This window comes from Pantherophis guttatus, chromosome 2 (assembly GCF_059756535.1).
Source record: "Pantherophis guttatus breed Tessera chromosome 2, ASM5975653v1, whole genome shotgun sequence".
In the NCBI taxonomy this organism is placed as follows: Eukaryota; Metazoa; Chordata; class Lepidosauria; order Squamata; family Colubridae; genus Pantherophis; species Pantherophis guttatus.
The window spans coordinates 291,377,976-291,402,542 of NC_142064.1; the positions used below are offsets into that span (position 1 = coordinate 291,377,976).

Here is a 24,567-nt window from a genome sequence, read left to right on the forward strand (position 1 = left end):
CCCCTTTCATCCGAGTACGAACGGAGGTAGAGAACGAGCGAACGCAATGATAGAACAATACCTGAGATGCTACGTTAATTATCAGCAGTTTAGCTGGGCAGATCTCCTGCCATTTGCTGAAGTGGCCTACAATACCACAGTGCATAGTAGGGGTGAAATGCAAAATTTGTTACTACCGGTTCTGTGGGCGTGGCTTGGGGGGGTAATGTGACTGGGTGGGCATGGCCAACTTTTTTTTTTTTTACTTTTAAAAGCATTTTTTCGGCGGAAGAGGTTGTAGAAAAAATGCTTTGAAAAGTAAAAAAAAAAAGCCTCTGATGATCGTGTGGCTCAGCTGGGCATGGTGGGGGAGGGGGGCGCAGGGCTTTTTGCTACCAGTTCTCTGAACCACCGCTGCCATCGCTACCGGATCGGGCGATCCAGTCCAAACTGGGAGCATTTCACCCGTGCTGTCACCCCTTTTGAAACAGCCACAGGGTGGAACCCCCCTCCACAGTGAGCCTAACAGAATGGGTGGGTTGCTTACAAAATGCATGGGGGAATTTAAACCTGGGCTGCTCCCTCCCCAAGGGAGGAATGGGAAGGAATGGCCCCCTCCTTCCCTTCCCTTTTACAATTTCCCCAAACGTGGAAAAATTCTGAGCAAGATTTTAGCATTTGTGTATGCTTTTGTTTTTGATTGCAATACTTTTTCAGACCTCAGTAAAGAAACGTTGCCCAAAATCCAAAAAACTGCTCTATCCACAACAAGGAGATATTGTTCAGGCAAGTTTTTTTTTTTTTAAAGGAACAATTAAGGAATTTTAAAAGCCACCAATAACTTGTAGGAGAGGATGAGATGAGGAGGAAGAGGAGAAACTCACCTGCAGGAGGTTGGATGGGAATTGCTGGAAGGAGAAAAAGACCCAATCAGGACCCTTCATGGGCTGGAGGACTCAGCGGGACCCCCTCCCCATCGATAGCTTATAATAGGTTGTGTGATCTTCACTTATAGCCCCTCCAAGAACAGAAGTTCCCATAAATATTCCTCAAGGGGCCCCTCTTGGCCACCTGCTAAGCTTGAGGAGAGGCCTCCCCTAGAGGGTCCCCTCCCCACAACCTCTCCTCCAGCCCCCCAGACTCACCTTTCTTGCTCTTCAGGTAGGAGAAGAGCCCCACAGCCAGGAAGGCCACTCCTATCACGGCCCCCATGATCCCCGTCCAGAGTTTGCTCCTGGCAGAGCTGGAGGAACGGGGCTCTGGGGAAGGAGAAGGAGCCTCACCTGAGCAGGAGGATCAGGCCCACCTTCCCCCAGGAGGGTCCATTCCGGCTCCCCCCACAGGGAGGGTCTTTCTCCCTCCTCAAGGCAGGATGGGGTCCCCAGACCAGGGAGGGAGGGAGGGGAGGGGAGGGGAGGGGCTTACCCCAGTGGACAGTGATAGGGGCCTCCAGGCTGGCGTGCTCCACCTTGCAAGTGTAGACATCCCCCCGTTGGGGCTGGGTCTCCAGCATCACCTGGAGCTGGTAGGTCCAGTCTCCGTTCTGGAGCTCCTCCCCAAAGGCCACGCCCTCCTCCTCCGGCCGCCCGTTCTTCAGCCACTGGACCTCGATCTCCACGGGGTAAAAGCCGGTCGCGGTGCAGAGGAGGATGGTGTTGGGGGAAGAGGGCTCCATCTTGGTGGGGGAGATGGAGACGGTGGGCTTGGCTGGAGGGAAGGAGGAGAAGGAGGCACATGAGAGACACAACAGGAAAGAAACGATGCAGAAGACGGGAAGGACAGACGCAGCACGAGTCGGATGATTCTTGGGATCTCGTTGAAAATGAAACCACACTTTTAATTAGATCTAATACCACAACATTTGTTTGTTCGTTTGTTTAGTAAGTTTAGTTATTTATTAAATTTATTTGCCAAAGTGGCCACAACTAACCCAAAGTCTTACAGACACTCTCCTTGCCGTGACTGCCACCTGCTCTCCGGGAGTCCAGGAGAATCTCCAGAATTGCCAACTGGGTCTCTGGGACAATGCAGCTCCACCCAGAAGGAACTTGGTTAAAGTCCCCCATCTTGGGGCTCCCAACACCCAAAGCCCTTTGGTCTTTCCAGGGTTCAGCCGAAGCCCCTAATCCCCCACTCAGCCCCTCCCCCCACAGCCTCCGGGACCCTCGAGGGGGCAGCCTCAGCATCTCCTGGGTCCCCAGAGGTGGAGATGAAACCTTATCACATCAGCAGACGGAGGAGACCTCCAGCCCTGGTGACGGATGGCCTCACCCAGCGGCTTCATGCGGAGGTTATAGAGGAGAGGAGAGAGGACGGAGCCAAATGCCTCTGGGCAGCCCTGAAGGTGATCAACCAAGTTTGCCAAAAGAAAGAAAGAAAAAGGGAAAGAGAGAGCGAGAGGAGAGGAGAGGAGAGGAGAGAAGAGAAGAGAAGAGATTCTTCAGTGTTTCAATCACTTTTCAAAAAGTTTTATTTGGAGAGAGAAAATTTCTCCTTCCACTTTCCCTTTTCTCCCTTTAGGATCCACAAGATACACAAAAAATCAGCAAAAGATTTCAGGGGGAAAAAGTGCAAAATGTGATGTGGCTACAAAACCCCCCAATTTTAGGCAGCCTCAACAGAAAGAGGCATTTTGAAGGAAAGGGCAAAGGAGCCCAATGGGGGGGGGCAGCCCTTTGCTCCCCATAACTGCCAGAATCCCCTGAAGGAAAAGTTTCTGCCCCATTGAAGATGAGAGACCCTGAATCCCCCCTTCAGAGCAGGAAGGGCAGAAGAGGTTTTGGGGGATCTCATGATCTCTCTCCAGGATCCTTCCTGGGGGGGCTTTGGGGGGATTCAGAGGGAGACCCACCCCAGACCAGCCTCCTTCCCAGCCGCAGGAACTGGCCATTCCTGGGGAAGGAGGTGGGGAGGGGTCCCTCTGACTCCCAGAGGGGATCTTGGATCTGGATCTCCTCCTTCAGCAAATGCTCCAACTGGCACAACTCTTGGATGGATTAATGGGGGGGGGTTAATCTGGATCAGCCCCCCAAGAGAGCTGACAATAGATCCATTCCAGCCCAGAGTCCTTGGCTAACCATTTTTTTTTCTCTTGAGGGATTTTCTTATTAACAGTAAATTCTATGATGCTTAAGAAGAACCCATTTTTAAATGGTTCTTTGTAATTCCAACCTGGGATCTGGTCAGGTTTCCATGCAGACAAATAGCAACATTTCAGGTGTGAGTTGTTTTCTTTTTTCAGGAAAATCCCATTTGCCTCTTGGGACATTAAAGGCCTTTGTGGAAATTGCTAAAAGAAGGCAGAGGCTTTACAAACTGAAAATGGCCTTTTTTTTTTTTTCAACAGGAAATGCAAATTTTGGATGAGAAAAAGACTTTTAGCAAGAAAATGGAAGGCTCAGATATTAAATCAGTGGAAATTCAAAAGCTGCAATTTGGTATTTTTCCATGTTTATTTTTATAGCCCATCCCAAACCTCCTTATTTACAAGACTGCAGTGTGAAGATTTTGGGGTTCCAATTTGGCCAGTTGGGAGTTGCTGGATTTTTTGGATCCGATTTTTTTTCCTTTTTAAATATCTACCGAGAGACACAACTTTCAGGTCTCCTAAACTGGAGCCGCACCAACAATTTGCTCTAAATACATGGAATTTAATAAATATTCCTCTTCTTTTAATAAAGATCAGGAACCCCTGGAGAATTATTGGCCTCTTGTCTGAAGTATTTTCATGGAAGTAAAAATAATACTTTAGATGAAGAAGAAATTATATGAATCACAATGAAATTCAGGATCAATATTTTGGATTTATAATAAAAATGCATTCTATTTATGTGGATAAAGCTTGTGAGGAGCTAAAGGTTTTTCACAAACTATCCAGACAGAAATTTTGGTCCTGTTCCTGAACCAGAGGAAGGAAGGAGGGGAGGGAGGGAGGAAAAGAGGAGGGGAGGATGGGCTTTGGAGTCTTTGGGCAGCTGATGAAGCTCCTTTCCCTGAAGGGAAAATCCCCCCAGAGACCCCCAAAAGGAGGGAGGAGGGAGGGAGGCCCTGAGAGGCCCACAAAAGAGACACACTCACAACACCAACACAATTGGCACTTGGGGCACTTTCGGAGGTTAGGAAAAATCACTCGAGAAATGAATAAAAGAGGCAAAATCTCTATGTTAAATATTATTGGAATGAGAATTATTTCAAGTACTGTGCCAGATGACAAGAATGTTGGGCTGTTTGTAGGGGAAAAATACACTTTAAACATCGCCCAGAAACAAATTAAATAGCTGGATATTATTATCTCCATGAAAATATCCTCTTTGGTAGTAAAAACATTTTCAAATGCACCTTATGTGGCAGCTGAAAATCCTCCCAGGTTTGCAGGGAAGAATTTAGGAGTGAAAGTGAGTTTTGCCTCCAGACTGAATATGTGGAGGACAAAATCTCTGCAGGTTCCCCTAAAATATTGAATAATTTCCAGAAGGAGCAAATGCTCCAAGAGGCTTTTCTCTCTTAGGATCTGCAGGTTTTCCTCTTATGGAGGAAAGATCTCATTGGATTCTATGGTGAGACGTTATTTTTGGAGAATCTCTGGAGTTAAACTTAACCAGTTCTTAAGTGATGATGCTTTAAAGACTTCTCTGATTTGAATAAAGGAATATAATTTCCCTGGAAAGGCCGAATGGCAACAAGGGCAGCTAAAATCCTTGATTGGCCTCTGAAACCCTATCAGTCCATAGAAATATAGAAGATTTTTATTAGACAAAGAAATAAAAGGAGAAAAAGAAATGTAGGCAACGTTGAAGGAATCTGGAAGAGAGAAGGAAAGAATCTGAGGCTTCAGGGCTGAATGGAGGCCCAGTTTGTTCCTTATGACCCCAAATTCAGTTTTAAGGTTTGTGGGTGTTTTTGGATTCTCCCCCCCAAATCAGGAGCCTCCCCAGGAAGGAAGACGGAAGAGATCAGGATTCCTATCATTGGGGTTTTTACATCTCGGTTTAAGCATTGAATCATGATTACAAATTCTAAGCTGCTTTTGTTACTCATTTGTTTCTTTATTGGATTGAAAAGCTGCAGGACTGGAAATGACTCTGAGTGAATAAAGAGGAAAAAAAAGCAGGAGATCCATAGAAAGGGGTCGACAGGTGAAAAAGAGTCCACTAATTCTTTTTTTTTTATTTTGGGTAAAATAAAACCCACATTTTTTTATCCCAAAGTGCCAAAAGCAGCATTTCTGGAGCAGAGGAAGAGAGGGAGGGGCTTCTGGGTGGGAAGAGGGAGGGAGACGGGAGGTTCCTGAATAGGATAAAAGTGAATCAGGGATAGAGAGAAATATATATGTAGATACAGGGAGTCCTAGACTTAGGACCACAATTGAGCCCAAGATTTCTGTTGCTAAGTGAGACGTTTGTTCAATGAATTTTGCCCCATGTTACGACCTTTCTTGCCAGTCATTAAGTGAATCACTGCAGTTGTTAAATGAGTAACAGGGTTGTTAAGTGAATCCAGCTTCCCCACGGACTTTGCTTATGGGAAGGTCGCAAAAGGGGATCACGTGACTCTGGAATGCTGTGACCGTCAGAAGTCCGAGTCCATTGCCAAGCATCTGGATTCTGATCACGTGACCCTGGGGAGGCTGCAACAGTCGTAAGTGTGAAAAACAGTCATAAGTCATTTGTTTTCACTGCTGTTGTAACTTTCAATGGTCACTAAACGAACTGTTGTTAAGTGGAGGACTGCCTGCATTGAGCAGGAGAGAGAGAGACCTGGCTGGATTCCCCTCCCCCACCCCCACCCAGAAAAACCTTATCTGGATGGATTTTCTTGGGGGGGGGGAAATGGATCAAAGGGATCTCAGATTCCAGGCAGGAGGAGAGTTTGGAGCCTGGGAAGAAGATTTTGTCCATCTGAGAGTGCAGAATAAATAAATAAATGAGGAGTAAAACCTCCATCCGGGAGGATCCAAAGGAATGAAATGAATGAAAGGAAAGGGGGGGTCCCCTCCCAGGGAGAGCCCCCCTCCCCCAGACTCACCTCTCCGGCCCATCAGGCACTCCTGGTAGTTGTACACTGTATACAACTGTTGTATAAATTCTATCTGGATTGATTGATTGATTTTATTGTTTAGTTTATTTATTGCTATTATTAGTTTATTATTTATTCTATCATTTAGTTAGTTTATTATTTATTAAATTTATTTTAATATTTAGTTAATTTATTATTATTCTTTCGTTAGTTTATTAGTTATTTATTTTATTATTTATTTATTTATTTATTTAGCTTTTCATTTATTGATTTTTCATTTATTTATTTAATTTTATATATTCGTTTATTTTACTTACTATTTATTTATTGGATTGAAAAGATGCGGGAGTGGAATTGACTCAGAATAAAGAATAGAGAGAACGGAGACCTGGAGAGAAAGGATTTTTTTAATCCCAAAATCCCAAAGGCCCCAGAGGGGGAGGGAGCCCCCCCTTACTGGCCTTCTGGAAAGGGCTCCCAAGGGGGCTCTGGGGCTTTGCTGGGGGGGGGCAGAGAGGGGGAGGCAGCCTGAATCCCCTGAAGCCTTTTAATTCGTCTCTTCATGAATGAATGAATTGATTTTTCCACTGAATTGGAGTCATCCTGGCTTTTGAAACAACCACTAAATCTTCACCCGGGAGAGTCTCAATCAAGGGAAGGAAAAGGGGGTCCCCCCCCAAACTCTCCCCCCCCCCACGAACTCACCTCTCCGGCCAACCACGGAATTGCTCTGGAGAACCCCGTAGTTGTACCGGCAGAAGCGATCCACTCCGGACTTCTCGTACTGCAGATACCGCTCATCCCTGTTCCAAGAGTCCGCACTCGCCTTCCCAAACTCCGTGACGGCCACGAACTTCCCGAGGTCGCTGTCGAAGCGGGCGAATTCCTGCCGGTCGTAGATGTATCTTTGCAGGAACCTCACCCGCTGCGTCCCGTTGAGGAAGCGGCACTCGTTCTTTCCCTGGTGCAGGAAATGGGCTGCGAGGGGGAGGAAGGCCGTCAGGAGGGACTCCAGGGCCCATCGTTCCCAGCCGCTGGGAGAGGAGGGGGGATCTAGCGTGGGAAGGGGGAATTGCCGGAGTCCTTCTGAGAGAGACTGGGGGAAGACGCCCCCTGGAGGAGGGAGCGGGAACTCTCTCAGTCCCAGAGAGGAAGGGAGGCTTCCTGGGGGGTCTGGAGGGGGGAGGGGAGGGAAGAGGGGGAGGGGTGGGAAAAGGCAGGCAGAAGCTCAACCGGTCCAGCGATCCTGTTCAGTCTCTGCAGGGAAGGTTGGATCTCAAGGGGCAGGAAGGATGGGGGGGGGAGGCTGGAGGGAAAGTAACGTCCATCCCCCCCACTCTCTCTTCCTTTGGGAGGGGATCTGGGGAGGCGTCACAATGAGGACATCCAGACCTACCCTCCTGGGGTCTCCCAGCCCTTCAGTCTTCACCTCCCCTCCGTCTCTCCCCCCCTTTCTTCTTCCCCCCAATCTTCAGCCCAGCTCCCTCCCTTTGACGGCTCCTGATTCCTCTCCCCCTCCCCAAAAAGACCCCTAAGAGCCTCTCAAAGGGAGGGTCTCCTGCCCCCTTCACAAAAGAACCCCAATGTCCTCTTCCCTCACTTCCCCCTCCCCTCCGTCAGTCCTCCCCTTCAGTCTTCCCCTTCCCTCCGTCTCTCCCCCCCCCCACTTTCTTCTCTCCCCGAATCTTCAGCCCAGCTCCATCCCTTTGGGGGACTCCTGATTCATCTCCCCCTCCCCAAAGAGACCCTGCAGTGCAGTCCCCCCAAAGAGCCTCTCAAAGGGAGGGTCTCCCGCTCTCTCCTTCTCCTTCACTCCCCCCTCTCCTCCAGGGGAATTATGGGGGTTCTTGCTCTCCTCCCCAAATTCAGGGGCTCCCCAGAAGGGCCCGAAGCCCCCCTCTTGCCTGACCTCCAAAGCCTCAAATTTGAGATTGAGGAGAAAAAGTGAAGTTTCTGAAGAAGCCCAAAGACTTTTGCTCAAATGCCTCTTTTCCCTTCCGGGGCTTCAGGGCTGAAAATGCCTCAGTTTCCCTCTTTCGCTTTTCCTCCCCTTCCTCTTTCCCTGCAGCCCCCTCCCACCCAGGCACAGGAGAGGCCGCGACCCCCACCTGGGCTACATGGGGGAAGGGTTAGGATTAGGGTCCCTCTCCGTCCTCCTGGGGGGGGCTGTGGGGAGGAAGGGGGAGGAGACCACGCAGAGATGGAGGCTGCTGGAGGCTCTGGGGACCCATCGGCTTCCTTCCCCCTTCCCAGCCCCCTCCTCCTCCTCCCAGCCCCCTCCTCCCCCGCCCAGCCCCCTCCTTACCGGGGGTCTCCTCCCCCCCTTCGCTCCCGGGGATCCGGGCCAGCGCCCCCAGCAGCAGCATCAGGGGGAGCCCAGCCAAAGCCATGGAGGCTCCCCACAAGCGCCCCAAAGGGGGGAGAAAGACGCTCCCAGCCCCAGAGGAGGAATCGGAGGGTCTGGAGTGGGGGAGGAGTTTTCCTCGGACTTCGGAATTGGGAGTGTCCACAAAGAGCAATAGGACCAATGGGAATCCTCCCTTCTGCAGCGTCATCGGTCTCCGGGCAGAGCCTCCCTTGACTTCACCCGATGCAGGAGATAGTTCCGCGCAGAGAGAGAAGCGGAGAAAGTGGGGGAGGGGATCCCTTCAGTCTTGGGGGGCTGCAATCTGGGGGGTCTTTCATGCCAGCTCCGGAGGAGAATCTCGTCTTCCTTTTGCCCCCCTCCCCCCCCATGATTCTCCTCCACTCTCCCTTTCTCTGGGCGCCTGGACTGGAGGGGCGGACTAGATGCCCTCTGAGTTCCCACCGTGCCCAGAAGGAGCCTAAACTGGAGCTGCGGAGAGTCCAGAAGGGCAAAGTGGATCCAGAGCTCGAGGGGTCCTTCGGGGCTCAGAAGGGGAGGAGGGACCCCCAGCAGCTGCGCTGGATGACAAGGGGGGAGGGGCAGCCCCACAGCCAGCCAGGACTTGGGGGTCACACGCTCCCCCCAATCCGAAGGGAAGCCAGGAAAACCCTCAGCTGACGGTCCACGCAGGATCTGCAGGGATCCCTCCTAATCCAGCCGGATCCTCCCCCTTCACGGGGGAATCTCGGTAGGGATCTCTTGGCTTTACAAGAGAAAAGGGCGATTTCCTTCCTTGAAACACGTGTCTCCCTTGCTCAGAACGTCTGGACGGACCGGCTCCTTCAGATTTTCCTCCCCTGAACCCCAAATGTGTAGGAATCTCCCCCTTCCTTCCTTCCTTCCTTCCTTCCTTCCTTCCTTCCTTCGTTCCTTCCTCCCTCCCTCCCTCCCTTTCTTTCTTTCTGTGGGTCAGGATCCCCTTTTTCCTTGATGTGTCAGAGGATCTGAGTGGATTTTCTTCCTTGGAAAAGGTTTCAGGATTATTTAGGAAGGATGGATGGAGGGACAGTATATTAAACCGAAGAATAAATTTATAATTTATAGAATAACCTGGAATGTTAATAGAAATCCTGGGGACTTCAGGGATCCTATTTCCTCCACTCTAGGATTACAGCCTTTTAACCATCACAGTCTGGAAATCTCCCCCCCCATAAACTATCCCAAAAGGAGACCTTCTGTTTCTTCTTCTCCTCTTTCACTTCATCCATAGAAAACTTTTTTTCTAGTCTTTGCGGGAGATTCGGGTTCTGCTCAGTTACGCAAAGGCGGCTTAGAGAGATCCTGAATTCCGGATCCTGTTTCAAGAGCTTTGGGGGTCCAGAGGTGGCCTGGGACCTTTCCAGGGATGGGGGGCTGGAGGGGTCAAACTCCCCCCTGGCCCAGCACCAGCCTCAGCAGCCCAGAGCCAGGTCCCCCCCAGCATCTGCCCCACAGTTGTGTATCTGGCACAGCCACTCGCACAAAGTCAGCCCCAGATCCAGGCAGCCTCCGTGGGGCCTCCCTCCCTCCCCTGACCCAGGCAGAACCTCTGGGCCCCTTTCATGCTTCCAACCCCCCAAATATTGTGCTCTTCTCCGAGTTCCCTCTGACAACCCCAGCTACACACACACACACACACACACACACCCAGAGCAGCCCTTCCTTCTCCAGCCCCCAAGAGCTGCAGAGGCGCTTGGGCTTCGCTTCCCCAGCCTGAAGCTTTGGGCTCCTCCGAAGCGGAACTGAGGAACTGGCCAGGATCCAGCAGGCAACAAGCCTCCATTCTTCCTCAGGGCAGCTCAGGGACTCTCCTCCTCCTCCTCCTCCTCCGCCCCATGGCTGAGTCTGCAGGTGGGGCAGCCACAAGGTCCTCTGCCCCATTGGAGGAGGCTGAAGGGGCCCTTCCTGACTCCCGAGGAGACCCTGGAGAGCCCAGGAAAGAAACCGATGGAGGGTTGGAGAAATGTCACTCAAAGGACCAAATTCTCCCCCTTGGGACCCTTTGTGGGGAGACCCTCCCTGCTCTCTGGGGAGGCTCTGATGGAGGAAGGATGGGAGGGAAGAGGGGAAAAGGGGACCAGCATGGAGGGGGAGGGGCTCAGTTGCAGTTGGGGGGGAGGACACTCTTCAGAGGACCTGGAGGAGGGGGATGGGGAGGGGTCTCCCCAGAGAAAGTCTATCCATGGGTGGCTAAACATTGACACCAACTTGAAGTCATGTAACCATCATGAAACAAGCTTTTCTCCCTCCGTTGAAGCAGATTGAAGAAAGTCCTTGATTTACATCGGTTCATTTAGTGACCGTTTGACTTTGGGGTTGGGTGGCTTCCAATATACCCCCATGGCTCCATCCTTCTTTTCCCCCTTTTATATTATCTGAAATGCATGGAAGGTTTTCGTCTTTCTTCTGTTGCTTTTCTAGAGCGGTTTGGTTATTTCTTACATATCGCGCAATTTCACCTCCTCTTTTTTTAGGTCTGTTTCTTATTTATTTATTTATTTCATAAACCGCAAAGAAAGACAGAAATAGGAAATCAGGGGAAGGAGAAAAAGAGGGGAAAAGAAAGTCTGAGGTTCAAGGGGCAAAAAGGAAAAAAGGCTTTGACTTCCGGCTCTTTTCAGCACAGTAGAAGATTTTTTAAAAAAACAACTTTTTGCTTTTACACCTTAATATGTCAGCAGCCATTTCTAGAAGGACAATTCAATCTAAGGGACAAAAGCAAAGTCATTTTAGGTCCGTTTCCTTTGAACACTTTAAATGTGTTCAATTTAACAGCTGGGGAAGGAAAGTCTAGAATGATCCAGAACACCCCTTTGTGGCTGAGGGAGGGAGGGAGGGAGGGAGGGCTCCCGCCTGAGGGAATCTGCGCTCTGATTGGTTGCTGAGGGTGGAAAGGGGGCGTTTCCCTTTTTTCCCGCCTTTTTCTTCTAGGCGCCTTTGAGAAGGAGACAGATAATAATATGGAATAAGATGAAGTAAAAATTTGTATAAATAGTAAACAATAAGGAAGGATCACTACGAAAGAGCTGTAAAAAGAGTTTGTATATATAAATGTTGTATGTTTTGTTTTGTTTTAATGTTTCATAATAAAAATTATTTTTTTAAAAAGAAAAGAGCGCTGAGCTGTGGAGAGCGGGAAACTCCAGAGCGGAAGGAGGCTGAGGAGCGGCAGGGCCGGGATCGGAGTCAGCCGCGGGGAAAGGGAGGGAGGTGTGTGGTGCCGCTTCCCCCTACAAGCGCAGCATCCGCCTGCCCGTCTCTCAGCGAGGAAACTTCCCAGCCGCTCGCTTCGAAGTAGCCGAGCCTTTCCTGTGGAAGAGAAGCAGGCGGCCCCAGGGCTCGTGATTGGCGGCCTCTGCATGGAGCTTTCGGCCGCCTCTCCCCAGAGCTCCGATGCATAGCAGCTGCCTGCTCCTCCCTCTCCGCCTCCCACCTGCCCTCAGCCTTGCCCCAAAGTTTGGGAAGCACCGGGGACAGTTTGTGCGCTGCGCTCGGGGCAGGAAAGCTCATGGCGAGCAGGCCAGCTGGCTCCTTCCCCAGAGAAGGGAGGGCGGCATACAGAGGAAGTGCTCTCGGCCCCAACAGGGAAGCTCCGAATGCGCGGCTTGCTTGGGCTCCTCTCTGCTGGGAGCCGCAGGCTGCACGGGGAAGATTAGGAGCAACCAGCCGGTTCAGGCGCACGGGGGAGCATTTGCTGGCTGGGTGGCAGCTGCCCCACCCGCTGCTCCTTCCCCGGAGTTGCCTTGAGCTGGGGACAGCATCCAGCATGGCCATTCACGCCGGCAAAGATTGGTGCAACCCTCCTCTGCCACTTCTTCCAAGGGAGCATGACTGCTTTCCAGCCGGTGCACCTTTTACCGCTTACCGCACTCTCCTCCGGTCTTCCTGGAGGCAGCTCGCTTCTCCTTCTCCTGGCTGAGAGGGGTGAGGGGGCACGCCGGAACCCAGAAGAAGAAAAGGAGCAGAGCTGCCTGCTAGGCTGGGGCTTCCCTTCCTCTCTGCGGCAGCCCATGTGGATCCCAGGCAGTGCAGCTTCGGGGCCTTTCCTCGCAGTGTCGATCACAAGGTAGGCAGGCAGGCGAGCAGGTACAGGGGAGCGACTGGGGCAGTGATCCTGGCTGGAAAGGGGGTGGATGTCCTGGGGCACGCATGTGCTCTGGCCAGCTAGTCTTCTGTTTACTGGCATGCATGCGTGCACGACAATCAGGACAATGCACATGCGTGTGCCAGAAACCCAGAAGAGGAATGGGTGACGCCTTGCATGCCAGGTGAAATGGCTCTGCGTGCCACTTCCGGCACGCGTGCCATAGGTTTGCCATCATGGACCTATACCGAATCTGAGCCCGAAGAGGGAGGGAGGGAGGCGTTGGATGCCAAAATGGCACAACCCTAAAGTTGTGAAGGAGAGGAATGGCTGAAATGGCTGGGTGAATGTAGGGGAGTCTCAGGTGCCCCCCAATGGCTCCCCACAAACGCTCAGGGAGGACCGTGCCTGCTGCCCTTCTGCTCCTCCAAAGGGGGCTTGAGGGGAAGCAGAGCAAGGGGGCCTCTGAGCAGAAAGGGGGGTCCTGCCCCTTCACCTCCCTGGATCTGCCCACCCTCCTCCTGAACCAGTTCTGGCTTCCGACCCAAAGTAGCCAGGATGGTGGATCCAGAGGCAGCGGAGGGAGGAGCCTCCTGCGGGGGCAGCAAAAAGGAAGAGGAGGAAGAGGAAGGAAGGGAGGATTCCAGGGTTTTCTTACATCTGAAGTTTATTCTTTTATAGCAAAGCGAAGGGAAGGGAAGTGAGTGGGAGGAAGAATAATGTAGATGAAGCTGCTGTGGGTTCAAAACCAGGAGAGATGAGGGGGATAGACTGACAGGTCAGCCCAGTGTCCCTGGGGACAGTCTGGATGGTCTCCACCCCTCCCTCACAAGAAAGAGCGGCCCTGAAAGGAAGCTGGAGGGGGGTCTCAGCAGGAGAAGATCTAGGCTGCCATTCTCCTCCTCCCCCCAAACTGCCACCTTCAGCCTCCATTTCTCAGAGGCTGCAAACAGGACAAAGAGTCATCAGCCACTAAAGAAAAAATAATCCTTTTGCATCAGAGAGCAGGATTAATTCATGAGTGCTGTAGAAAAAGAGATGGGGAAGAAAATCAGAATATAAAGAGAATCTTTTAGTGTAAATAACATAATTTTCTTCCTTTTCAGCTCCCACCCCCAAGGCAGACCCACACTGCAGGGGGGTGGTTGACAGGCAGGGACAGATAAGAGGGAGAATCTGCCCATTTCAGGGAGGCCCCGCCCACCGCCCCGGATGTCGTCATCAGCAATCTGCACATGCACAGAAGCAAGGCGTACATGTGAGCAAAACAAGAGTGCGCACGCAATCCCGTTGTGAACCAGTAGTAAAGGTAAGTAGACCCCTCCCCTGCCTGAGATGCTGTGTTAATTATCAGCAATTTAGCTGGGCAAAATCTCCTGCCGTTTGCTGAAGTGGCCTCCAATACCCCAGTGCAGAGGTGGGATTCACTTACCTTCCCTACCGGACTGCAAATGTGAGTGTGCTCAAGCACTCGCTTCGCTCACATGTGCCACCTCTGCGCATGCACACGGCCTTCTGCGCATGTGCAGTAGTCGCGCATTACGTCTGGGAGGGTGGGCAGAGCCTCCCACAGTCATCGCTAGACAGAACCGGCCGAATCCCACCACTGCCGCAGTGCATAGTAGCCTGGGACTCACCCCTTTTGAAATAGCCGCAGGGGTGGAATTTGTCCCCATGGCTGAATACCCTCGGGAACCCCCCTCCACAGTGAGCCTAACCGAATGGGTGGGTTGCTTACAAAATGCGTGTGGGAATGTAAACCTGGGGTGCTCCCTCCCCAAAGGGGGGACCGGGAAGGAATGGCCCCCTCCTTCCCTTCCCTTTGGCAATTTCCCAAAACGTGGAAAAATTCTGAAAAAATTCTTCAGGAAGTGAGGGGAGCCGAATGTCAAGTGGCAAATCATCCCTGGCCTGCTCTCGAGTTGCCATAAGCAAGGGGGATGAGAAATTGATGAAACAGCATGGCAGCCAAAGACAGATGCACATTCCAGACTTATCTCTCTCAAGGCTGCATCCCAGGGTTACCCACAGCAGTTGGAGGGGAGGGATCTCTACAACCCGCAAAATTGCTCCGTTGGCAGATGTGATTGATGACACACCCTTGGGAGAGGGGGGAAGCAAGGTCATGATTGGGGCGTAAATTATGTAGGGTCAGAGCTGTCTTCACTTGGGAATGTGCGGACATGAAGCTCCTAATAAATAACTGGATTTCTTTTGAAGCTTGGCTCGAGGCTCATGATTTAATGAGGGCATCCGTCAGAACCTGACACTCTCCTCTTTTGCAATTTCCCAATACTTGGAAAAATTCTGGGCAAGATTTTAGCGTTTGTGTCTGCTTTTGTTTTTGATTGCAATACTTTTTCAGGTCTCTGTAAGGAAAAGTTGCCCAAAATCCAAAAATTGTTTTTTTTTTTTAAAAAAAAGAACAATTAAAGAATTTAAAAAAACCACCTATAACTCTTAGGAGAGGTTGAGATGAGGGAAGAAGAGGAGAAACTCACCTGCAGGAGGTTGGATGGGAATTGCTGGAAGGAGAAAAAGACCCAATCAGGACCCTTCATGGGCTGGAGGACTCAGGGGAACCCCCTCCCCATCGATAGCCCATAATAGGTTGCATTGTCTTCACTTATAGCCCCTCCAAGAATAGAAGTTCCCAAAAACGTTCCTCAGGGAGACCCTCTTGGCCACCTGCTAAGCTTGAGGAGAGGCCTCCCCTAGAGGGTCCCCTCCCCACCACCTCTCCTCCAGCCCCCCAGACTCACCTTTCTTGCTCTTCAGGTAGGAGAAGAGCCCCACAGCCAGGAAGGCCACTCCTATCACGGCCCCCATGATCCCCGTCCAGAGTTTGCTCCTCGCAGAGCTGGAGGAACGGGGCTCTGGGGAAGGAGAAGGAGCCTCACCTGAGCAGGAGGATCAGGCCCACCTTCCCCCAGGAGGGTCCATTCCAGCTCCCCCAACAGGGAGGGTCTTTCTCCCATCTCAGGGCAGGATGGGAGTTCCCAGACCAGGAGGGAAGAAAGGGGAGGGGAGGGGCTCTTACCCCACTGGACGGTGATGGGGGCCTCCAGGCTGGCATGCCCCACCTTGCAAGTGTAGACATCCCCCCGTTGGGGCTGGGTCTCCAGCATCACCTGGAGCTGGTAGGTCCAGTCTCCGTTCTGGAGCTCCTCCCCAAAGGCCACGCCCTCCTCCTCCGGCCGCCCGTTCTTCAGCCACTGGACCTCGATCTCCACGGGGTAAAAGCCGGTCGCGATGCAGAGGAGGATGGTGTTGGGGGAAGAGGGCTCCATCTTGGTGGGGGAGATGGAGACGGTGGGCTTGGCTGGAGGGAAGGAGGAGAAGGAGCCACATGAGAGACACAACAGGAAAGAAATGACGCAGAAGACGGGAAGGACTGACGCAGCACGAGTCGGATGATTCTTGGGATCTCGTTGAAAATGAAACCAGATTTTTAATTAGGTGTAATACCACAACATTTGTTTGTTTGTTTGTTTAGTAAGTTTAGTTATTTATTAAATTTATTTGCCAAAGTGGCCACAACTAACCCAAAGTCTTACAGACGCTCTCCTAGCCGTGACTGCCACCTGCTCTCCGGGAGTCCAGGAGAATCTCCAGAATTGCCAACTGGGTCTCTGGGACAATGCAGCTCCACCCAGAAGGAAGTTGGTTAAAGTCTCCCATCTTGGGGCTCCCAACACCCAAAGCCCTTTGGCCTTTCCAGGGTTCAGCCGAAGCCCCTAATCCCCCACTCAGCCCCTCCCCCCACAGCCTCCAGGACCCTCGAGGGGGCAGCCTCAGCATCTCCTGGGTCCCCAGAGGTGGAGATGAAACCTTGTAACATCAGCAGATGGAGGAGACCTCCAGCCCTGGTGACGGATGGCCTCACCCAGCGGCTTCATGCGGACGTTATAGAGGAGAGGAGAGAGGACGGAGCCAAATGCCTCTGGGCAGCCCTGAAGGTGGTCAACCAAGCTTGACAAGAGAAAGAGAAAGAGAAAGAGAGAGCGAGAGCAAGGGGAGGGGAGGGGAGGGGAGGGGAGGGGAGGAGAGGAGAGGAGAGAAGAGAAGAGAAGAAGAGAAGAGAAGAGAAGAGAAGATCTTTGTCCCAATTTTCTTTGGTGTTTCAATCACTTTTCAAAAAGTTTTATTTGGAGAGAGAAAATTTCTCCTTCCACTTTCCCTTTTCTCCCTTTAGGCGCCACAAGATGCAGAAATAAACAAAAAAATCAGCAGAAGATTTCAGGGGGAAAAGTGCAAAATGTGATGTGGCTACAAAACCCCCCAATTTCAGGCAGCCTCAACAGAAAGAGGCATTTTGAAGGAAAGGGCAAAGGAGGCCAATGGGGGGGGCAGCCCTTTGCTCCCCATAACTGCCAGAATCCCCTGAAGGAAAAGTTTCTCCCCCACTGAAGATGAGAGACCCTGGATCCCCCCTTCAGAGCAGGAAGGGCAGAAGAGGTTTTGGGGGATCTCATGATCTCTCTCAAGGATCCTTCCTGGGGGGGCTTTGGGGGGATTCAGAGGGAGACCCCCCCCCAGACCAGGCTCTGCCTGCACCCAGCCGGCCTCCTTCCCAGCCGCAGGGACCGGCCATTCCTGGGGAAGGAGGTGGGGAGGGGTCCCTCTGACTCCGACAGGGAAGCTTCTGCCCTGGATGAGGGGGGCAGGGAGTGGGGAAGGGATCCAGAGGGATTCTTGGATCTGGATCTCCTCCTTCAGCAAATGCTCCAACTGGCACAACTCTTGGATGGATTAATGGGGGGGGGTTTAGTCTGGATGAGCCCCCCAAGAGAGTTGACAAGAGATCCATTCCAGCCCAGAGTCCTTTGCTAACTATTTTTTTTTTCTCTTGAGGGATTTTCTTATTAACAGTAAATTCTATAATGCTTAAGAAGAACCCATTTTTAAATGGTTCTTTGTAATTCCAACCTGGGATCTGGTCAGGTTTCCACGCAGACAAATAGCAGCATTTCAGGTGTGAGTTTTTTTTATTTTTCAGGAAAATCCCATTTGCCTCTTGGGACATTAAAGGCCTTTGTGGAATTGCTAAAAGAAGGCAGAGGCTTTACAAACTGAGAATGGCTTTTTTTAAAAAAACAGGAAATGCAAAGTTTGGATGAGAAAAAGACTTTTATCAAGAAAATGGAAGGATCAGATTTTAAAGCTGCAATTTGGTATTTTTCCATGTTTATTTTTATAGCCCATCCCAAACCTCCTTATTTACAAGACTGCCATGTGAAGATTTTGGGGTTCCTATTTGGCCAGATGGGAGTTGCTGGAGATTTTAATTGGATCGGAAATTTTTTTTTCCTTTTAAATACCTCCCAAGGGACACAACTTTCTCCCTCTGCCCATCCAGGAACCCAGTTTAATAGACAAATAGAGACCTCTTGATTTAAAACAGCAGGAGGACAAAGTACATTTTAGCTGCCCCACATCATGAAAATTCCCCCAAAAGGACTCAAGAAACATCCTGTGATTTCAAGTCTCCTCAACTGGAGCCTGACCAACAATTGGCTTTAAATACACGGAATTTAATAAATATTCTTGTTCTTTTAATAAAGAACAGGAACCTCTGGAGAATTATTGGCCTCTTGTCTGAAGTATTTTCATGGAAGTAAAAATAATACTTTTGAGGAAGAAGAAATTATATAAATCAAAATGAAATTCAGGATCACTATTTTGGATTTATAATAAAAATGCATTCTATTTATGTGGATAAAGCTTGGGAGCAGCTAAAGGTTTTTAACAAACTATCCAGACAGAAATTTTGGTCCTGTCCCTGAACCAGGTAGGGAGGAAGGAAGGAAGGAGGGGAGGGAGGAAAAGAGGAGGGGAGGATGGGCTTTGGGGTGTTTGGGCAGCTGATGAAGCTCCTTTCCCTGAAGGGAAAATCCCCCCAGAGACCCCCAAAAGGAGGGAGGAGGGAGGGAGGCCCTGAGAGGCCCACAAAAGAGACACACTCACAACACCAACACAATTGGCACTTGGGGCACTTTCGCAGGTTCTCAAAAATCACTAGATAAATGAATAAAAGTGAAAGTGAAATCTCTATATTAAATATTATTGGAATGAGAATTATTTCAAGTACTGTGCCAGATGACAAGAACGTTGTGCTGTTTGTAGGGGAAAAATAAACTTTAAACATCGCCCAGAAACAAATTATATAGCTGAATATTATTATCTCCATGAAAATATCCTCTTTGGTAGTAAAAACATTTCCAAATGCACCTTATGTGGCAGGTAAAATCCTCCCAGGTTTGCAGGGAAGAATTTAGGAGTGAAAATGAGTTTTGCCTCCTGACTGAATATGTGGAGAGCAAAATCTCTGCAGGTTCCCAGAAAATATTCAATTATTTACCAAAGGAGCAAATGCTCCAAGAGGCTTTTCTCTCTTAGGATCTGGAGGTTTTCCTCTTATGGAAAAAGGATCTTATTGGATTCTATGGTGAGACGTTATTTTTGGAGAATCTCTGGAGTTACAATGCGAACATTAAACTTAACCAGTTCTTAAGTGAAGATGCTTTCAAGACTTCTCTGATTCTAAGAAATGAATATAATTTCTCTGGAAAGGCCGAATGGCAACAAGGGCAGCTAAAATCCTTGATTGGCCTCTGAAACCCTATCAGTCCATAGAAATATAGAAGATTTTTATTAGACAAAGAAATAAAAGGAGAAAAAGAAATGTAGGCAACATTGAAGGAATCTGGGAGGGAGAAGGAAAGAATCTGCGGCTTCAGGGCTGAATGGAGGCCCAATTTCTTTCTTATGACCCCAAATTCAGTTTTAAGGTTTGTGGGTGTTTTTGGATTCTCCCCCCAAATCAGGAGCCTCCCCAGGAAGGAAGAACAGAAGCGATCAGGATTCCCATTATTGGGGTTTTTACATCTCGGTTTAAGCATTGAATCATGATTACAAATTCTAAGCTGCTCTTGTTACTCATCTGTTTCTTTATTGGATTGAAAAGCTGCAGGACTGGAAATGACTCTGAATGAAGAAAGAAGAAAAAAGAAAAAGCAGGAGATCCATAGAAAGGGGTCGACAGGTGAAAAAGCGTCCGCTAATTCTTTTTTTTTATTTTGGTTAAATTAAACCCACATTTTTTTATCCCAAAGTGCGAAAACCAGCATTTCTGGAGCAGAGGAAGAGAGGGAGGGGCTTCTGGGTGGGAAGAGGGAGGGAGACGGGAGGTTCCTGAATAGGATAGAAATGAATCAGGGATAGAGAGAAATTATATGTAGATACAGGGAGTCCTCGACTTAGGACCACAATTGAGCCCAAGATTTCTGTTGCTAAGTGAGACGTTTGTTCAATGAATGTTGTCCCATGTTACGACCTTTCTTGCCACAGTCATTAAGTGAATCACTGCAGTTGTTAAATGAGTAGCAGGGTTGTTAAGTGAATCCAGCTTCCTCATGGACTTTGCTTATGGGAAGGTCGCTAAAGGGGATGACATGACTCCGGGACACTGTGACCGTCACAAGTACGAGTGTGTTGCCAAGCATCTGGATTTGGATCACGTGACCTTGGGGAGACTGCAACGGTCGTAAGTGTGAAAAACAGTCATAAGTCATTTGTTTTCACTGCTGTTGTAACTTTCAACGGTCACTAAACGAACTGTTGTTAAGTGGAGGACTGCCAGTATTGAGCAGGAGAGAGAGAGACCTGGCTGGATTCCCCTCCCCCACCCCCACCCCAAAAAAACCTTATCTGGATGGATTTCCTTGTGGGGGGGGAAATGGATCGAAGGGATCCCAGATTCCAGGCAGGAGGAGAGTTTGGAGCCTGGGAAGAAGATTTTGTCCATCTGAGAGTGCAGAATAAATAAATAAATAAATGAGGAGTAAAACCTCCATCCGGGAGGATCCCAAGGAATGAAGTGAATGAAAGGAAAGGGGGGTCCCCTCCCAGGGAAGAGCCCCCCTCCCCCAGACTCACCTCTCCGGCCCATCAGGCGCTCCTCCGCCTTGGGCTCCTGGTAGTTGTACACTGTATACAACTGTTGTATAAATTCTATCTGGATTGATTGATTGATTTTATTGTTTAGTTTATTTATTGCCATTATTAGTTTATTATTTATTCTATTATTTAGTTAGTTTATGATTTATTAAATTTATTTTATTATTTAGTTAATTTATTATTATTCTTTCTTTCGTTAGTTTATTTTATTAGTTATTTATTTTATTTATTAGTTATTTATTTATTGATTTAGCTTTTCATTTATTTATTCTTCATTTATTTATTTAATTTTATATATTTGTTTATTTTACTTACTTACTTATTTATTTATTATAGAGAGAAGGGAGACCTGGAGAGAAAGGATTTCGTGGATTCCCTTTGAAGATTCTTTTTTTTTAAAATCCTAAAATCCCAAAGGCCCCAGAGGGGGAGGGAGACCCCCCCCTTAATTGGCCTTCTGGAAAGGGGTCCCAATGGGGCTATGGGGCTTTCCTGGGAGGGGGGGCGGAGAGGAGGAGGCAGCCGTGGGGCTGGCCAGAGCCCTGAATCACCTGATGTCTTTTAATTAATCTTTTCATTAATTGATTGATTTTTCCACTGAATTTGAGTCATCCTTGCTTTTGAAACCACCACGAAATCTTCACCCGGGAGAGTCTCAATCAAGGAAAGCAAAAGGGGGTCCTGTCCCCCAAACTCCCCCCAAACTCTTCTCCCCCCCACGAACTCACCTCTCCGGCCAACCACCCGCTCCTCCCTCTTGGGCGCCTCGTAGTTGTACACCCCGTAGTTGTGTCGGCAGAAGGAATCCACTTGGGCCTTCTCGTACTGCAGGATGTGCTCGTCTCTGTTCCAGGCGTCCGCATCCACCTTCCCAAACTCCGTGACGGCCACGAACTCCCCGAGGTCGCTGTCGAAGCGGAGAATCTCCTGCCGGTCGTAGAAGTTCCTGTACAGGAACCTCACCCGCTGCGTCCCGTTGAGGAAGCGGCACTCGCCCTTATGCTGGTAGAGGAAATGGGCTGCGAGGGAGAGGAAGAAAGCCGTCAGGAGGGACTCCACGGCCCATCGCTCCCAGCTGCTGGGAGAGGAGGAGGGGGGATCTACGTGGGAGGGGGGAGTTGCTGGAGTCCTTCCGAGAGAGACTGGGGGAAGACGCCCCCTGGAGGAGGGAGCGGGAACTCTCTCAGTCCCAGAGAGGAAGGGAGGCTTCCTGGGGGGTCTGGAGGGGGGAGGGGAGAGGGGGAGGGGTGGGAAAAGGCAGGCAGAAGCTCAACCGGTCCAGCGATCCCATTCAGTCTCTGCAGGGAAGGTTGGATCTCAAGGGGCAGGAAGGATGGGGGGGGCTGGAGGGAAAGTAGCTTCCATCCCCCCCACTCTCTCTTCCTTTGGGAGGGGATCTGGGGAGAGTCACAATGAGGACATCTAGACCGACTCTCCTGGGGTCTCCCAGCCCTTCAACCCCCACCTTCCCTCCGTCTCTCCCCCCCTTTCTTCTTCCCCCGAATCTTCAGCCCAGCTCCCTCCCTTTGGGGGACTCCTGATTCCTCTCCCCCTCCCCAAAAAGACCCTGCAGTGCAGCCCCCCAAAGAGCCTCTCAAAGGGAGGGTCTCCCGCCCCCTCCTCCTCCCTCACTTCCCCCTCCCCTCCAGGGGGATTATGGGGGTGACAGGAGTTATGTGTCTCCTCCCCAAATTCAGAGCCCCCCCCAAGGCACCGAAGCCCCCCTCTTGCCTGACCTCCAAAGCCCCAAATCTGAGGAGAAAAAGTGAAGTTTCTGAAGAAGCCCAAAGACTTTTGCTCAAATGCCTCTTTTCCCTTCTGGGGATTCAGGGCTCAAAATGCCTCAGTTTCCCTCTTTCGCTTTTCCTCCCTTCCTCTTTCCCTGCAGCCCCCTCCCACCCAGGCACAGGAGAGGCTGCCACCCCCACCTGGCTACATGGGGGGAGGGTTAGGATTAGGGTCCCTCTCCGTCCTCCTGCGGGGGGGCTGTGGGGAGGAAGAGGGAGGAGACCACGCAGAGATGGAGGCTGCTGGAGGCTCTGGGGACCCATCGGCTTCCTTCCCCCTTCCCAGCCCCCTCCTTACCTGGGGTCTCCTCCCCCCCTTCGCTTCCGGGGATCCGGGCCAGCGCCCCCAGCAGCAGCATCAGGGGGAGCCCAGGAAAAGCCATGGCTGCTGCCCCACAAGCGCCCCAAAGGGGGGAGAAAGACGCTCCCAGCCCCAGAGGAGGAATCGGAGGGTCTGGAGGGGGGGAGGAGGGACTTCGGAAGAGGGAGAGTCCAGAAAGAGCAGGAGGACCAATGGGAATCCTCCCTTCTGCAGCGTCATCGGTCTCCGGGCAGAGCCTCCCTTGACTTCGCCCGATGCAGGAGATAGTTCCCAGCAGAGAGAGAAGCGGAGAAAGTGGGGGAGGGGAATCCCTTCAGTCTTGGGGGGCTGCAATCTGGGGGGTCTTTCATGCCAGCTCCGGGGGGAGAATCTCCTCTTCCTTTTGCCCCCCTCCCCCCCCATGATTCTCCCCCGATTCTCATCCTTTCTCTGTGCGCCTGGACTGGACTAGATGCCCTTTGAGTTCCCAGAGTGCCCAGAAGGAGCCTAAGGTGGATCTGCCGAGAGTCCAGAAGGGCAAAGTGGATCCAGAGCTCGAGGGGTCCTTCGGGGCTCAATCTGGGAGGAGGGAGCCCCCAGCAGCTGCCCTGGATGACAAGCGGGGAGGGGCATCCCTACAGCCAGCCAGGACTTGGGGGTCACACGCTCCCCCCAATCCGAAGGGAAGCCAGGAAAAGCCTCAGCTGACAGTCCAGGCAGGGTCTGCAGGGATCCCCCCTAATCCAGCCGGATCCTCTCCCCAGCCCCTTCCCCTTCACGGGAGAATCTCCGTAGGGATCTCTTGGCTTTACAATTTCCCTTCCTTGAAACACGTGTCTCCCTTGCTGAGAACGTCTGGACGGACCGGCTCCTTCAGGTTTCCTGCCGCTGAACCCGAATTGTGTACGAATCTCCCTCTTTCTCTCTGTGGGTCGGGATCCCCCTTTTCCTTGCAAAGCAGCCCCGGATGAAGATCCCGGAAGGAAGTTCGGCTGTTTCTCCTCCGCTTCCCGCTCCTTTCCTCGGAGAACGTCCACGTCTTCGCCATAATGCACCACAATCTCTACTTTCAGCAGAAAAATATATACAGTGACATTTTGGAAGAAATTTTTGCCATCTGATTGTTCAGATCCTGATGAGATTTGCCTATTTTGACTGGGGAACAGGAAGGCCCCTAAAACAAAAGGCTGCTTTTTATTGTTTTCTTATTAAGATTATAAGGGCATAAAAGAGAGAATAAAAGTCTTAGGGAAATGGGGAAGGGAAAGAAAAGGGAAGGAGAAGTGGGGGTTAAAGGGCAAAAGGAAAAAAGAGAGGAAAGAAACTTTTTCCCAGCACAATAAAATACAAAGTGAAATTGTAGCCTCCGTTTTTGTCGAATGCCTTCCTGAAGTCTAAGTCTATCGTGTCCACAGCATTTCTCTGGCCTACTAATTTAGCCACTTTGTGAAAGAACAAAATAAGATTTCTTTGGCATGATCTGTTTTTGGGAAAGATCTGCCAAAATCTGATCTGTCTTTGGCTATACTGGTTCTACTGGTCATATCCTTCTTCCGCTCCCTGGGATCTGCCCAGCCTCCTCCCAAGCGAGTTCTGGCCCCAATCCAGGGAAGATCCACCTGCAGGTTCAGGGAAGAGGAGGGGGGGAGGGAGGGGATTCCAGAGTTTTCCTAAAGTCTAAAGTTTCTTCTTTTATAGCAAAGGGAAGTGAAGCGAAGGGACTCGGAGGAGGAGGAGGAGGAGGAGGAGGAGGAGGAGGAGGAGGAGGAGGAGGAGGAGAGCAATGTAGACGAAGCTGCTGTGGATTCAGAGCTGGAAGCAGATTCGGACAGTGAGGAGGAGGCTGGGGGGGAACCTGGGCCACTCCTGGAGTCTGGGGAAGGCTCGGATGAGGGCTCTGCGTCGGAGGCAGAGATGGGGCCAGGGCCGTATGACAGATATCAGCTGCCTTCGGAGTCAGACATCAGTGGGGCAGAGGAACAGCTGGGGCCTGTTCCCAGTGTGGGCGTGCGCAGAGTTCCCAGGTGAAGGGAACAGCTAAGGAACAAGGGTCGAC

At 50.8% G+C, this 24,567-nt stretch overlaps 2 protein-coding genes across 2 annotated transcripts in view; both read right to left on the minus strand.

The window, feature by feature from the left end:
- LOC148116150 (rano class II histocompatibility antigen, A beta chain-like) overlaps positions 1-24,567 on the minus strand; it is a 191,910-nt gene that overhangs the window by 47,135 nt on the left and 120,208 nt on the right. The window lies entirely within an intron of this gene.
- LOC148116152 (uncharacterized) lies at positions 1,052-22,675 on the minus strand. The gene is made up of 8 exons (XM_087888285.1): positions 22,509-22,675; positions 21,152-21,442; positions 15,512-15,786; positions 12,246-12,494; positions 11,940-12,018; positions 6,700-6,972; positions 1,405-1,686; positions 1,052-1,238 (listed from the first exon to the last, which is right to left on the minus strand). The coding sequence occupies exons 1-8, from the start codon at positions 22,591-22,593 to the stop codon at positions 1,054-1,056; spliced, it is 1,719 nt and encodes a 572-aa protein (XP_087744411.1). The 5' UTR covers positions 22,594-22,675; the 3' UTR covers positions 1,052-1,053.